General features: G+C 52.6%; 1 protein-coding gene across 1 annotated transcript in view; it reads left to right on the forward strand.

Moving 5' to 3' along the window:
• CBARP (CACN subunit beta associated regulatory protein) overlaps positions 1–15,719 on the forward strand; it is a 110,598-nt gene that overhangs the window by 33,642 nt on the left and 61,237 nt on the right. Inside the window, exon 2 of the mRNA XM_086946695.1 lies at positions 11,645–11,716. Within this exon, the coding sequence (XP_086802821.1) occupies positions 11,669–11,716 (48 nt within the window). The 5' untranslated portion in view covers positions 11,645–11,668. The remainder of the gene's footprint in view (positions 1–11,644; positions 11,717–15,719) is intronic.

Raw genomic sequence — 15,719 nt, forward strand, 5'->3', positions numbered from 1 at the left:
AGATCGCGCCACCATAAAACAGACCCGGAAGACGCAGACGGCGACAGATATTCTGAGTTCAAGCCGAGCAACCCCTTCGCCGAGGCTTCAAGGAAGGTGAGCTTTGAACTCTGGTTTGGGTTTTCGAAACCGTATGCGCTGTTGTCGGATTAGAGACAGAGAGACAGGACCGTCTCTGTTGCTGCAAGCGCTCGTGACTCCGTCCCCAGTTGAACCTTGTCAGTCCCCGCTTGAGGGTTATTGAGCGCTTGGGACTCCGTCCTCCTTGTGAACCTTGCCAGTCCCCGCACGAGGGTTATCGAGCGCTTGGGACTCCGTCCCCCTTGTGAACCTTGCCAGTCCCCGCTCGAGGGTTATCGAGCGCTTGGGACTCCGTCCCCCTTGTGAACCTTGCCAGTCCCCGCTCGAGGGTGATCGAGCACTAGGGACTCAGTTCCCCTTGTGAAACTTGCCAGTCCCCGCTCGAGGGTTATCGAGCGCTCGGGACTCCGTCCACCATTGAACTTGGCCAGTCCCCGCTTGAGGGTTATCGAGTGCGAGGGACGCCGATACCATATTGGCCAGTGCATCCCGTGGTTTGCCCTCCTTTGGGGTATGTCGGGACCGACACCAATGCGGAGGACGTATTGAAGAACCAACATACTTGCTCTTATATCGAGTGGCATTGTCGGCCACTGCTTAGCACGGTGTCCTCTGTTGGTGAATGGCGGGACCGGCATTCGTGCAGAGGACGGTTGGATCTACCATCATAACTTCTACACAGGTGTTGTATGCCGTTTACCATCTGGCATTACTGTGCGAAAATAAAGAGCTGGTTATCATAACACGGCCGGTCTGGTCTCTAATTGCGGTATAGACCAGGGCGATCAAGGGGGTGTTCGTGTTACCCAATCCTGAGGGAACCAAGGATTACACACACATAAGAACACACTGCTCCAACACAGACACAAGCATGCAAACACACACACTGCTTCAACACATACGCATGCACGCAGAAACACACACACTGCTCCATCATAGATATATACAAGCAGGTACACACACACACACAGCTCCAACATTCACACACATAAGCACACAGTGCTCCAACACAGACACGAGCATGCAAACACACGCACTGCTTCAACACATACACATGCACGCAGAAACACACACACTGCTCCATCATAGATATATACAAGAAGGTACACACACACACACACAGCTCCAACATTCACACACATAAGCACACACTGCTCCAACACAGACACGAGCATGCAAACACACGCACTGCTTCAACACATACACATGCACGCAGAAACACACACACTGCTCCATCATAGATATATACAAGCAGGTACACACACACACACAGCTCCAACATTCACACACATAAGCACACACTGCTCCAACACAGACACGAGCATGCAAACACACGCACTGCTTCAACACATACACATGCACGCAGAAACACACACACTGCTCCATCATAGATATATACAAGCAGGTACACACACACACACAGCTCCAACATTCACACACATAAGCACACACTGCTCCAACACAGACGCGAGCATGCAAACACACGCACTGCTTCAACACATACACATGCACGCAGAAACACACACACTGCTCCATCATAGATATATACAAGCAGGTACACACACACACACAGCTCCAACATTCACACACATAAGCACACACTGCTCCAACACAGACACGAGCATGCAAACACACGCACTGCTTCAACACATACACATGCACGCAGAAACACACACACTGCTCCATCATAGATATATACAAGCAGGTACACACACACACACACACACGGCTCCAACATTCACACACATAAGCACACACTGCTCCAACACAGACACGAGCATGCAAACACACACACTGCTTCAACACATACACATGCACACAGAAACACACACACTGCTCCATCATAGATATATACAAGCAGGTACACACACACACACAGCTCCAACATTCACACACATAAGCACACACTGCTCCAACACAGACACGAGCATGCAAACACACGCACTGCTTCAACACATACACATGCACGCAGAAACACACACACTGCTCCATCATAGATATATACAAGCAGGTACACACACACACACAGCTCCAACATTCACACACATAAGCACACACTGCTCCAACACAGACACGAGCATGCAAACACACACACTGCTTCAACACATACACATGCACGCAGAAACACACACACTGCTCCATCATAGATATATACAAGCAGGTACACACACACACACAGCTCCAACATTCACACACATAAGCACACACTGCTCCAACACAGACACGAGCATGCACGCACACGCTGCTTCAACACATACACATACATACAGGCAGACACACACCACTCCAGCCCCCCCCCCCCCCCTACACACACTGCTCTCTCCAGCTCTGAGTCACCACACACGTGGGCACACCTCGCAGGCAGGCAGCGCTCTGGGGGTGCTTTGGGACTGCGGGTGGGTGTGGATGTGGGGGTGGGGTGGGGGGGTGGGGGCGTGAGGACGGGGGTGGGGGGGGGGGGGTTGTCACTGAGGCAGTGGAAGGAGACAAAAGAGAGAGGCTGATCTTCAGACCCAGTCCCAGAGCAGGGCCCCCGGCCCCCCCAGCCCCCCAGGCGCCGGCGGCCGCCTGGTCCTGAGCATGGAGCAGGCGCTGCGCAGGAGCACAGGCAGCGGCGGCGGAGCAGGCAAGAGGGGGCAGGCCGGGGCTGCAGACCGGGGGGGGGGGGACAGGAGAGGCCTGACCGGGGCCGGGGAGGGGGCACGGCCCCCCGATCCTGTCCACGCAGATCCCTCCCCATCCTTGGGGCTGGGGGGGGACAGACCCCCTCAATGGGGCGGGGGGGGCAGGCCCCCATCTATGCTTGAGGATGGCCTGTGGGGTGAGCTCGGGAGGGCAGAAAACCCCCCTATCCATGGGGTCGGGGTGTTGGGGGGCTGGTGAGCCCCCCCTCCGGAGTGTCCAGACTGGCGGGGTGCCCGGTGTCCGGAGGGGGCGCTGCCCGAGTCCTCGGTGGGGGGGGGGGGGGGGGGGAGGTCAGATTTGTCTATTCTCGGGGTGTCTTCCCACCTCTGTCCCTCTCCCTGCCCCGGTGAGGGATGGCGCTGGGGTGGGGCTCCGTGTCCAGTGTTTGGGGTGGAAGCAGGTCTGGGACCCTCAATGTTTGGGTCAGGTGAGCCGGGCCTGCTTCTGAGGCTTCAGGGCTGGGGTGACGCCTGTTTGTTTACTGCTTTTGTTTACTGTTTTCAGTCTTGGGTGTGGGGTGCAGCTGGGTCAATATGTCGGGGTGTGGCATGAAACTAGCTCATAATCTTAGGGTGCTCCTGGATTTTCATGTTGGGGTGTGTGGTGAACCTAGTCCTAAAGTCGGGGTTGTACACATTAAGAAATGTGGGTGCCCCTGCCCCCAGTACTGGAGGGCGGGTGGTCTCAGTTCCTCGTTTGTTGCCCCTTGGTCCTGATATGGGGTGCTTCAGGTGTCTGGGGTGGGGGTACTTTTGTTGTTTGATGCTGTGTCCTGGCCATGTCCTTTTTCATCTGGGGGTGCTCGTTTTACTATGTTGGGGTTCTTAATATTGGGGTGCATGCTCCTGGCTTCAGTGTGGCGGATGTTCCTGTTCGTAATATGGGGGTCCGCCCTGCTGATTGCTGATGTTTCTGGGCGGGGCTCTTGCTTCCTAATGTTGGGGGGTGCAGAGATCCCCCGGATCTAAGCTACGAAGTGCTCCCGGTTCATTGTGGTAAAAGGTGTGACGTGCCTCTGGTTTCTAATGTTGAAAGGTGTGGCGTGCTTCTGGTTTCTAATGTTGAAAGGTGTGGCATGCTTCTGGTTTCTAATGTTGAAAGGTGTGGCGTTGTTGAAAGGTGTGGCGTGCTTCTGGTTTCTAATGTTAAAAGGTCTGGCGTGCCTCTTGTTTCGAATGTTGAAAGGTGTGGCATGCTTCTGGTTTCTAATGTTGAAAGGTGTGGCGTGCTTCTGGTTTCCAATGTTAAAAGGTGTGACCTGCCTCTGGTTTCTAATGTTAAAAGGTGTGACGTGCTTCTGATTTTCAATGTTAAAAGTTGTGACGTGCCTCTGGTTTCTAATGTTAAAAGGTGTGACGTGCTTCTGGTTTCTAATGTTAAAAGGTGTGACGTGCCTCTGGTTTCTAATGTTAAAAGGTGTGACGTGCCTCTGGTTTCTAATGTTAAAAAGTATGGCATGCCTCTGCTTTCTAATGTTGAAAGGTATGGCGTACCTCTGGTTTCTAATGTTGAAAGGTGTGGCGTGCTTCTGGTTTCTAATGCTAAAAGGTGTGACGTGCCTCTGGTTTCTAATGTTAAAAAGTATGGCGCGCTTCAGGTTTCTAATGTTAAAAGGTGTGGCGTGCTTCTGGTTTCTAATGCTAAAAGGTGTGACGTGCCTCTGGTTTCTAATGTTAAAAGGTGTGACGTGCTTCTGATTTTCAATGTTAAAAGGTGTGACGTGCTTCTGGTTTCTAATGTTAAAAGGTGTGGCGTGCCTCTGGTTTCCAATGTTAAAAGGTGTGGCGTGCCTCTGCTTTCTAATGTTGAAAGGTATGGCGTACCTCTGGTTTCTAATGTTGAAAGGTGTGACGTGCCTTTGGTTTCTAATGTTAAAAGGTGTGACGTGCTTCTGGTTTCCAATGTTAAAAGGTGTGACTTGCCTCTGGTTTCTAATGTTGAAAGGTGTGGCGTGCTTCTGGTTTCCAATGTTAAAAGGTGTGACGTGTTTCTGGTTTCTAATGTTAAAAGGTGTGACGTGCCTCTGGTTTCTAATGTTGAAAGCTCTGGCGTGCCTCTGGTTACTAATGTTAAAAGCTCTGGCGTGCTTCTGGTTTCTAATGTTAAAAGGTGTGGCGTGCCTCTGGTTTCTTATGTTGAAAGGTGTGGCTGCTTCTGGTTTCCAATGTTAAAAGGTGTGACGTGCCTCTGGTTTCTAATGTTAAAAGGTGTGGCGCGCTTCAGGTTTATAATGTTAAAAGGTGTGACGTGCCTCTGGTTTCTAATGTTAAAAGGTGTGACGTGCTTCTGGTTTCTAATGTTAATAAGTATGGCATGCCTCTGCTTTCTAATGTTGAAAGGTATGGCGTGCCTCTGCTTTCTAATGTTGAAAGGTATGGCGTGCCTCTGGTTTCTAATGTTGAAAGGTGTGGCGTGCCTCTGGGTTCTTATGTTGAAAGGTGTGGCTGCTTCTGGTTTCCAATGTTAAAAGGTGTGACGTGCCTCTGGTTTCTAATGTTAAAAGGTGTGGCGCGCTTCAGGTTTCTAATGTTAAAAGCTCTGGCGTGCTTCTGATTTCTAATGTTAAAAGGTGTGACATGCTTCTGGTTTCTAATGTTAAAAGGTGTAACATGCTTCTGGTTTCTAATGTTAAAAGGTATGGCGCGCTTCAGGTTTCTAATGTTAAGAGGTGTGGCGTGCTTCTGTGCTCCTGGGGTTTTAGTGTTGAGGATGAAATTGCTCCTAGTTTCAGTTGACAGAAGGCGTGACGTGCTTCTATTTTTACATAAAAGGTGTGGAGAGCTTCTGGGTTTTAGCTCTCTGATGATAAAAGGCGTGAAGTGCTTCCGTTTTCTGAAGATAAAAGCCGTGGAGGGCTCTTAGTTTCCAGTTGTGGGGGGCGGGTGCAGTGCTCCTGGGTTCTCATATAAAAGATGTGCAATGCTTCTGGGTTTTAGTGCTAGGAAAGTTCTCCAAGTTTCCAATGATAAAAGGAGTGGCGTGCTCCGAGTTTCTAGTGTTAAAAGGTGTGCACTGTTTCTGATTTCTAATGATAAAAGGAATAGAGCTCTCCTCGTTTTGAGCACTGTCTATCGTGAAGGGGTCCTGCTTTCTAATGTTACAAGTTGTGAAGAAAATACTCCTGGTGTGTAATGTTGAAAGGCGTGGATGTTCTGGGTTTGGGGTGATTGAGTCCTTCTTGTGGGGTGCTTCTGCTTCTCAGTGCCGGAAGTGGAGTTGGTCTAGCGGTCTCTCACAGGCAGCATTGCAACCAATCCCTTCACAGATCCTGAAAGTGGGCTGTGCGTCGGCTTCGTCCTCGGAGTGGCTGGCTCTCATGTCTATTTCCGTTTCCTCCTCTTGATTGGATACTGTGTTAGCCACACCCCCTGGAGCTTAACATTTCACACAATTGACTGGTTGAGTGTATCCTTACACTGCTGACATCAGGGAACTATTTCAATGTTGTTTTTTCCTGCGCTATGGGGGGGGGGGGGGGGGGGGCTGTCCTATACCTCCCCCTTCACGCTCCCTTCCTTGCACCTTCTCTCCAGCTCTGTCTCTATCCTAGTCTCTGCTGCTGTCTGTCTATCCCCGTGCCCCTTCCCTGGGCATCCCTGCCCCTAACTCCACTGCCTACTCACTGGTCTCTCCTCTTCCCTCTGCTACCAACACTGCGGACGCTTCAGTGCCTCTCTCTCCTCACTTCCGCCTTTCCTGCCCTCCTCTGGTCCCCGGCTGCTTCCACCGCGTTGTACCAGCTTTGGCATAGCGGGGGCGCTCCCTACTTGGTCCCCCTCCTGGGTCCGGTTAATCTTGCTGCCAGCCTCTTGGTCCTATTTGCCCCCTTCCAGGACTCCAGGGCATGAAGCTCCAGGGCTCCCCATAGCCGCCGATCATAACACTGCAATGCAGCACTGTGATTGGTCTGAGCGCCCTGGTTCGGTGCTCGGCCAGTAAATGGGAGCCAGGGCATGTTCTGGCGGAGAACATGCAAAGTGTTAATGACGGTTTGGCCGGCCTGAGATGGCGGGCCAAAGCCTCATTCGCCCTTGGAGTGGGCAACCCGCTCCTCCCCTGCCCTGCTCTGTGAGGGTGACCATTCACTCCCGGTCCACACTTTTACCTTTTACTTCCAAGCACGTGTCTGCTTCCAGCCCGCCAGGTGACCATTCACTCCCGGTCTACACTTTTACCTTTTACTTCCAGGAATGCGTGGGTTTCCAGCCCGCCAGGTGACCATTCACTTCCGGTCTACACTTTTACCTTTTACTTCAAGGCATGCGTGGGTTTCCAGCCCGCCGGGTGACCATTCACTCCCGGTCTACACTTTTACCTTTTACTTCCAGGCATGCGTGGGTTTCCAGCCCGCCGGGTGTCCATTCACTCCCGGTCTACACTTTTACCTTTTACTTCCAGACAAGTGTCTGCTTCCAGCCCGCCAGGTGACCATTCACTTCCGGTCTACACTTTTACCTTTTACTTCCAGACAAGTGTCTGCTTCCAGCCCGCCAGGTGACCATTCACTTCCGGTCTACACTTTTACCTTTTACTTCCAGACAAGTGTCTGCTTCCAGCCCGCCAGGTGACCATTCACTCCCGGTCTACACTTTTACCTTTTACTTCCAGGCATGCGTGGGTTTCCAGCCCGCCAGGTGACCATTCACTTCCGGTCTACACTTTTACCTTTTACTTCCAGGCATGCGTGGGTTTCCAGCCCGCCGGGTGACCATTCACTTCCAGTCTACACTTTTACCTTTTACTTCCAGACAAGTGTCTGCTTCCAGCCCGCCAGGTGACCATTCACTCCCGGTCTACACTTTTACCTTTTACTTCCAGGCATGCGTGGGTTTCCAGCCCGCCAGGTGACCATTCACTTCCGGTCTACACTTTTACCTTTTACTTCCAGGCATGCGTGGGTTTCCAGCCCGCCGGGTGACCATTCACTTCCAGTCTACACTTTTACCTTTTACTTCCAGACAAGTGTCTTCTTCCAGCCCGCCAGGTGACCATTCACTTCCGGTCTACACTTTTACCTTTTACTTCCAGACAAGTGTATGCTTCCAGCCCGCCAGGTGACCATTCACTTCCAGTCTACACTTTTACCTTTTACTTCCATGCACGTGTCTGCTTCCAGCCCGCCAGGTGACCATTCACTTCCGGTCTACACTTTTACCTTTTACTTCCAGGCATGCGTGGGTTTCCAGCCCGCCGGGTGACCATTCACTCCCGGTCTACACTTTTACCTTTTACTTCCAGACAAGTGTCTGCCTCCAGCCCGCCGGGTGTCAATTCACTCCCGGTCTACACTTTTACCTTTTACTTCCAGACAAGTGTCTGCCTCCAGCCCGCCAGGTGACCATTCACTTCCGGTCTACACTTTTACCTTTTACTTCCAGACAAGTGTCTGCTTCCAGCCCGCCAGGTGACCATTCACTTCCGGTCTACACTTTTACCTTTTACTTCCAGACAAGTGTCTGCCTCCAGCCCGCCAGGTGACCATTCACTTCCGGTCTACACTTTTACCTTTTACTTCCAGGCATGCGTGGGTTTCCAGCCTGCCAGGTGACCATTCACTTCCGGTCTACACTTTTACCTTTTACTTCAAGGCATGCGTGGGTTTCCAGCCCGCCGGGTGACCATTCACTCCCGGTCTACACTTTTACCTTTTACTTCCAGACAAGTGTCTGCCTCCAGCCCGCCAGGTGACCATTCACTTCCGGTCTACACTTTTACCTTTTACTTCCAGACAAGTGTCTGCCTCCAGCCCGCCAGGTGACCATTCACTTCCGGTCTACACTTTTACCTTTTACTTCCAGGCATGCGTGGGTTTCCAGCCTGCCAGGTGACCATTCACTTCCGGTCTACACTTTTACCTTTTACTTCCAGGCATGCGTGGGTTTCCAGCCTGCCAGGTGACCATTCACTTCCGGTCTACACTTTTACCTTTTACTTCAAGGCATGCGTGGGTTTCCAGCCCGCCGGGTGACCATTCACTTCTGGTCTACACTTTTACCTTTTACTTCCAGACAAGTGTCTGCTCCCAGCCCGCCAGGTGACGATTCACTTCTGGTCTACACTTTTACCTTTTACTTCCAGACAAGTGTCTGCCTCCAGCCCGCCAGGTGACCATTCACTTCCGGTCTACACTTTTACCTTTTACTTCCAGACAAGTGTCTGCCTCCAGCCCGCCAGGTGACCATTCACTTCCGGTCTACACTTTTACCTTTTACTTCCAGGCATGCGTGGGTTTCCAGCCTGCCAGGTGACCATTCACTTCCGGTCTACACTTTTACCTTTTACTTCAAGGCATGCGTGGGTTTCCAGCCCGCCGGGTGACCATTCACTCCCGGTCTACACTTTTACCTTTTACTTCCAGACAAGTGTCTGCCTCCAGCCCGCCAGGTGACCATTCACTTCCGGTCTACACTTTTACCTTTTACTTCCAGACAAGTGTCTGCCTCCAGCCCGCCAGGTGACCATTCACTTCCGGTCTACACTTTTACCTTTTACTTCCAGGCATGCGTGGGTTTCCAGCCTGCCAGGTGACCATTCACTTCCGGTCTACACTTTTACCTTTTACTTCCAGGCATGCGTGGGTTTCCAGCCTGCCAGGTGACCATTCACTTCCGGTCTACACTTTTACCTTTTACTTCAAGGCATGCGTGGGTTTCCAGCCCGCCGGGTGACCATTCACTCCCGGTCTACACTTTTACCTTTTACTTCCAGACAAGTGTCTGCCTCCAGCCCGCCAGGTGACCATTCACTTCCGGTCTACACTTTTACCTTTTACTTCCAGACAAGTGTCTGCCTCCAGCCCGCCAGGTGACCATTCACTTCCGGTCTACACTTTTACCTTTTACTTCCAGGCATGCGTGGGTTTCCAGCCTGCCAGGTGACCATTCACTTCCGGTCTACACTTTTACCTTTTACTTCCAGGCATGCGTGGGTTTCCAGCCTGCCAGGTGACCATTCACTTCCGGTCTACACTTTTACCTTTTACTTCAAGGCATGCGTGGGTTTCCAGCCCGCCGGGTGACCATTCACTCCCGGTCTACACTTTTACCTTTTACTTCCAGACAAGTGTCTGCCTCCAGCCCGCCAGGTGACCATTCACTTCCGGTCTACACTTTTACCTTTTACTTCCAGACAAGTGTCTGCCTCCAGCCCGCCAGGTGACCATTCACTTCCGGTCTACACTTTTACCTTTTACTTCCAGGCATGCGTGGGTTTCCAGCCTGCCAGGTGACCATTCACTTCCGATCTACACTTTTACCTTTTACTTCCAGGCATGCGTGGGTTTCCAGCCTGCCAGGTGACCATTCACTTCCGGTCTACACTTTTACCTTTTACTTCAAGGCATGCGTGGGTTTCCAGCCCGCCGGGTGACCATTCACTCCCGGTCTACACTTTTACCTTTTACTTCCAGACAAGTGTCTGCCTCCAGCCCGCCAGGTGACCATTCACTTCCGGTCTACACTTTTACCTTTTACTTCCAGACAAGTGTCTGCCTCCAGCCCGCCAGGTGACCATTCACTTCCGGTCTACACTTTTACCTTTTACTTCCAGGCATGCGTGGGTTTCCAGCCTGCCAGGTGACCATTCACTTCCGGTCTACACTTTTACCTTTTACTCCTGGAGACTCGAACACTCCAGAAACATATGAATGTCATCTCCTTTTTCCATACCACACTCTGGGCCTCTCAGGGTGGGACCTTTCCTCATTTTTGGCCAATTTAAATGGAGACCAATAAACTCTGTGGAGACAGAAAAGGTGGTTCCGCCTTAAATTTTCAGCACGAACCGTGGAGTATAAAACATTGCAAGATACTTGCCATGAATCTTCATGCAGCTCTGCAGGCAAGACCTCCTCCCAGAGTAATGATGGTCGCCTAAAGTCTCCGTCTGTCTGCCGGGTCCAGCGAGAGCCGATACCAGGCCGCCACCTCTTTTTCACGAGTGATATTTGTCACCAACTTCCCCCCCCCCCCAGCTCATCTGATACCCCCTGCTGCGTCCCCGACAGGAAGGAGGCAACTTTGTATTTGGAGGTATTTGAATCTTGAAGGCTGATTATTTGTCAAATCTTGACGTTCCTCCCATGGGATCCATGCACCATCCGGCCTCCAAGGCTGCATTCCAATGGGAAGCAAGACGATTCCTCGTGAACAGGTTCTTACCTTCATAAGAGGAGCGAAGATCAGCTGTTGGCGCATCCACCGCCCTTCAAGAAGGGACGTCATTCTGGGTCTTCCTATTGGACCGGCTCCTCTTGGCACTTCTGCTTCCGTGCATCGCACATTATACTCCTAGCCAAGGGCTATCTTGGGTTTTCTATGGGCACCATTGTATTGCTTTTGCATATTCCCTTTTTGACTTTCATACTGTTATGTTACCTCACTCCTCCTCCTCAAACAATAACGTTTTACAAAAAAAGACAAAACAAACATTGACAAAGCCAAAAGTCTGACAACCACAGCCAGAACCAATACATTTGCCAATGCTTGCCACTTTGGGCGGGTGGCGTGAACCTGGTTTCTCGTTTTGTAGGTTGGGGTGCTCCTGTTGTATAGCAATGAGATGAGATTGTTTTTAGTTTCTAGCAGAGAGGGTGACGTTGCTCCTGATTTCAGTGCTGGGTGGGGGGAGATGGGGTTGTTCCTATTTTTTATGTGGCTGTGGGGGGGTTGCTCCTAGTTTTTAGTGCTTGAGGGAGGACGGGCGCTCCTGGTTGTTAGCGCTTGGAGGTGGGGTGCTCCTGGTTCAGCGCTATGGCTGGCGTTCCCTCTGCTCCTAGTGCTGACCTGAATGGTTTTAGTGCGCCCCTTGTGAGGGTCTTGAGGGGGGGGAGGGGTGTTGAGGGCACACTCAGTACTTACAATGCTCTTTCTCCCCCCAGGGCCTGTCTGCGCCAGACTGGATCATGAACAATGAATCGGGCACCTGGGAGAACATAACTGACCGCGCCACGGTGAGTGCCTATGCCATGGTGAGCGCGTGTGCCACGGTGGGTGCCCGTGCCACAGTGGGTGCCCGTGCCACAGTGGGTGCCTGTGCCAGGGTGAGTGCCTATGCCATGGTGAGCGCGTGTGCCACGGTGGGTGCCCGTGCCACAGTGGGTGCCCGTGCCACAGTGGGTGCCTGTGCCAGGGTGAGTGCCTATGCCATGGTGAGTGCCTGTGCCACAGTGGGTGCCTGTGCCAGGGTGAGTGCCTATGCAATGGTGAGTGCTTGTGCCACGGTGAGTGCCTGTGCCACGGTGGGTGCCCGTGCCATGTTGGGTGCCTGTGCCATGGTGGGTGCCCATGCCATGGTGGGTGCCTGTGCCACTGTGAGCGCTTATGCCACAGTGAGCGCCTGTGCCATGGTGAGTGCTTGTGCCACGGAGGGTCACTGTGCCATGGTGAGTGCTTGTGCCATGGTGGGTGCCTGTGCCATGGTGAGTGCCTTTGCCACGGTCAGTGCCTGTGCTGTGCTGTGTTCAGAGCCTGTGCTGAGCACCTGTGCCATAGTGAGTACCTATACCTCACAGAGTGCCTGTGCCATGATGTTCACCGGTGCTGAGGTGATCCCCTATGCTGCTGTAAGTGTATGTGCCGTGGTGAGCGCCTGTGCCACGGAAAGCGCCTGTCCCACTCAAATGCCTACTTCACTGTGAGTGCCTGTGCCATTGTCCCTGTGCTGAAGTGCCCGTGTAATTGTGCCTTAGCAAGGGAAATACCTCTGCCTCGGTGAGTGCTTGTGCATTGAATTTGAATTTAAAATACTTATAAAGCGCTACGTTCACCGTGCGGTTTCTTGGCGCTGTGGAGACAAATTTAGCAGAGAGAGGCCGTAAATAGCTGGTGCAGTGAAATGAGTTGGTCATAATTTACAGAGAGAAGGCCTGTTTGAACAAGAACGTTTTAAGGTCTTTACGGAAGGAGGAGTAATGTTGAGCAGACCGTAAATGGTCAGGGAGGGAATTCCAAAAAGTGGGAGCCAGAGTTGAAAAATTGGCTCCTCCCCACTTTTTGCGTTTGTAACGTGGAATTTGCAGAAGTGATTGGGACGATGAGCGAAGCTCTCTGGCAGGGATATACTCCCTAATCAAGGAGGAAATGAAGGCGGGAGCAGAACCCTGGCGGGCCTGAAAAACCATACAGCCAGTTTTAATAAAAAGGGATCTTTCCTTGACAGGAAGCCAGTGGAGCGCCCTTAATAAAGGTGTTGAATGGTGGGAGCGGGAGAGGCCATACACCAATCGGGCCGCCTGGTTCTGAACCATCTGGAGCTTCCGAAGGCTGTACACCGGGATGCCGTTGTACAGGGCATTGGCGTAATCCAGCCGGGAAATCACCAAAGCGGACATAATCAGTTTAAGTGCCAGGGGAGAAAAGAAACGGGAAACAGTGCGAATAGTACGAAGAGTGAGAAAACAAGAAGAAACAACAGAACTAATTTGTGAATGTAGAGTAAGATGAATGTTCATTTTGATACCTAGGGTCTTAACTGTGGAGGAAGGAGTGGGAGGGGGACCAAGGAGAGAGGGCCAGAATAAAGAGTTCCAGGGACTGGAAGAACCACCCGTGAGAACCAGCTCGGTTTTGTCCGGGCTCAGCTTCAGATGGTTGTGGTTCATCCAGTCCCTGATGAAAATCATAATAGTCTGAAAGTTAGAGACAGAGTGAGAAGAGGAAGAGAGATTGAAGATGAGCTGGAGGTCATCCGCATAGTTATATTGGTGTCTATGCCATAGTGCCTCTGCCTCAGTGAGTGCTTGTGCCTTGGGGCCTCTGCTTCAGTGAGTACTTGGGCCTCGGGGCCTATGTCACAGGGAGTTCCAGGCACTGGCACGCAGTGCAGTGCCTGCCTTAGTTCTAGGCACTGGCACGCAGTGCAGTGTCTGGCTTAGCTTCAGGCACTGGCACACAGTGCAGTGCCTGCCTTAGTTCCAGGTAATAGCACCGAGTGCAGTGTCTGCCCTAGGTCCAGGCACTGGCACGCAGTGCAGTATCTGCTGTAGTTCCAGGCACTGGCACACAGTGCAGTGTCTGCCTTAGTTCCAGGCACTGGCACACAGTGCGGTGTCTGCCGTAGTTCCAGGCACTGTCTGCCGTAGTTCCAGGCACTGGCATGCAGTGCGGTGTCTGCCGTAGTTCCAGGCACTGGCATGCAGTGCGGTGTCTGCCGTAGTTCCAGGCACTGGCATGCAGTGCGGTGTCTGCCGTAGTTCCAGGCACTGTCTGCCTTAGTTCCAGGCACTGGCACACAGTGCGGTGTCTGCCGTAGTTCCAGGCACTGGCATGCAGTGCGGTGTCTGCCGTAGTTCCAGGCACTGGCATGCAGTGCAGTGTCTTCCTTAATTTCAGGCACTGCCATGCAGTGCAGTATCTGCTGTAGTTCCAGGCAGTGGCACACAATGCGGTGTCTGCCTTAGTTCCAGGCGTTGGCACGCAGTGCAGTGTCTGCCTTAGTTCCAGGCACTGGCACGCAGTGCAGTGCCTGCCTTAGTTCTAGGCACTGGCATGCAGTGCAGTGTCTGGCTTAGCTCCAGGCACTGGCACACAGTGCAGTGTCTGCCTTAGCTCCAGGCACTGGCACACAGTGCAGTGCCTGCCTTAGTTCCAGGTAATAGCACCGAGTGCAGTGTCTGCCCTAGGTCCAGGCACTGGCACGCAGTGCAGTATCTGCTGTAGTTCCAGGCACTGGCACACAGTGCAGTGTCTGCCTTAGTTCCAGGCACTGGCACACAGTGCGGTGTCTGCCGTAGTTCCAGGCACTGTCTGCCTAGTTCCAGGCACTGGCATGCAGTGCGGTGTCTGCCGTAGTTCCAGGCACTGGCATGCAGTGCGGTGTCTGCTGTAGTTCCAGGCACTGTCTGCCTTAGTTCCAGGCACTGGCACACAGTGCGGTGTCTGCCGTAGTTCCAGGCACTGGCATGCAGTGCGGTGTCTGCCGTAGTTCCAGGCACTGGCATGCAGTGCAGTGTCTTCCTTAATTTCAGGCACTGCCATGCAGTGCAGTATCTGCTGTAGTTCCAGGCAGTGGCACACAATGCGGTGTCTGCCTTAGTTCCAGGCGTTGGCACGCAGTGCAGTGTCTGCCTTAGTTCCAGGAACTGGCATACAGTGCAGTGCCTGCCTTAGTTCCAGGCACTGAGTGCGGTGTCTGCCGTAGTTCCAGGCAACGGCATGCAATGCTCTATGCTGCAAAGTGTCTCTTGCAGTGTAGTGATCCCCTTGGCATGTAGTGCAGTGTCTGCCTTAGCTCCAGGCACTGACATGCAGTGCAGTGCTTGCCTTAGTTCGAGGCACGGACACTGAGTGCTGTAATTCCAGGCACTGGCTAGCATTGCGGTGTCTGCCATAGTTCCAGGCACTGGCATGCATTGTGGGGTCTCTCTTGGTACCGGACCTTGCTGTGTTGTGAATGCAGTGACCCCCTTGGCATGCAGTGAAGTGTCTCTTGCAGTGCAGTGACCCCTCTTGACATGCAGTGAAGTGTCTCTTGCAGTGCAGTGTCCCACTTGGCATGCAGTGAAGTGTCTCTTGCAGTGCAGTGACCCCCTTGGCATGCAGTGAAGTGTCTCTTGCAGTGCAGTGACCCCCTTGACATGCAGTGAAGTGTCTCTTGCAGTGCAGTGACCCCCTCGGCATGTAGTGAAGTGTCTCTTGCAGTGCAGTGACCCCCTTGGCATGCAGTGAAGTGTCTCTTGCAGTGCAGTGACCCCCTTGACATGCAGTGAAGTGTCTCTTGCAGTGCAGTGACCCCCTTGGCATGCAGTGAAGTGTCTCTTGCAATGCAGTGAAGTGTCTCTTGCAGTGCAGTGACCCAGTTGGTAAGCAGTGAAGTGTCTCTTGCGGTGCAGTGACTCCTTTGACATGAAGTGAAGGGTCTTTTGCAGTGCAGTGACCCCCATGACATGCAGTGAAGTGTCTCTTGCAGTGCAGTGGCCCCCTTGCATGCAGTGTGGTGTCTCTTGCAGTGCAATG

The sequence above is a fragment of the Lissotriton vulgaris genome, chromosome 12, assembly GCF_964263255.1.
Source record: "Lissotriton vulgaris chromosome 12, aLisVul1.2, whole genome shotgun sequence".
NCBI classification, from domain to species: domain Eukaryota; kingdom Metazoa; phylum Chordata; class Amphibia; order Caudata; family Salamandridae; genus Lissotriton; species Lissotriton vulgaris.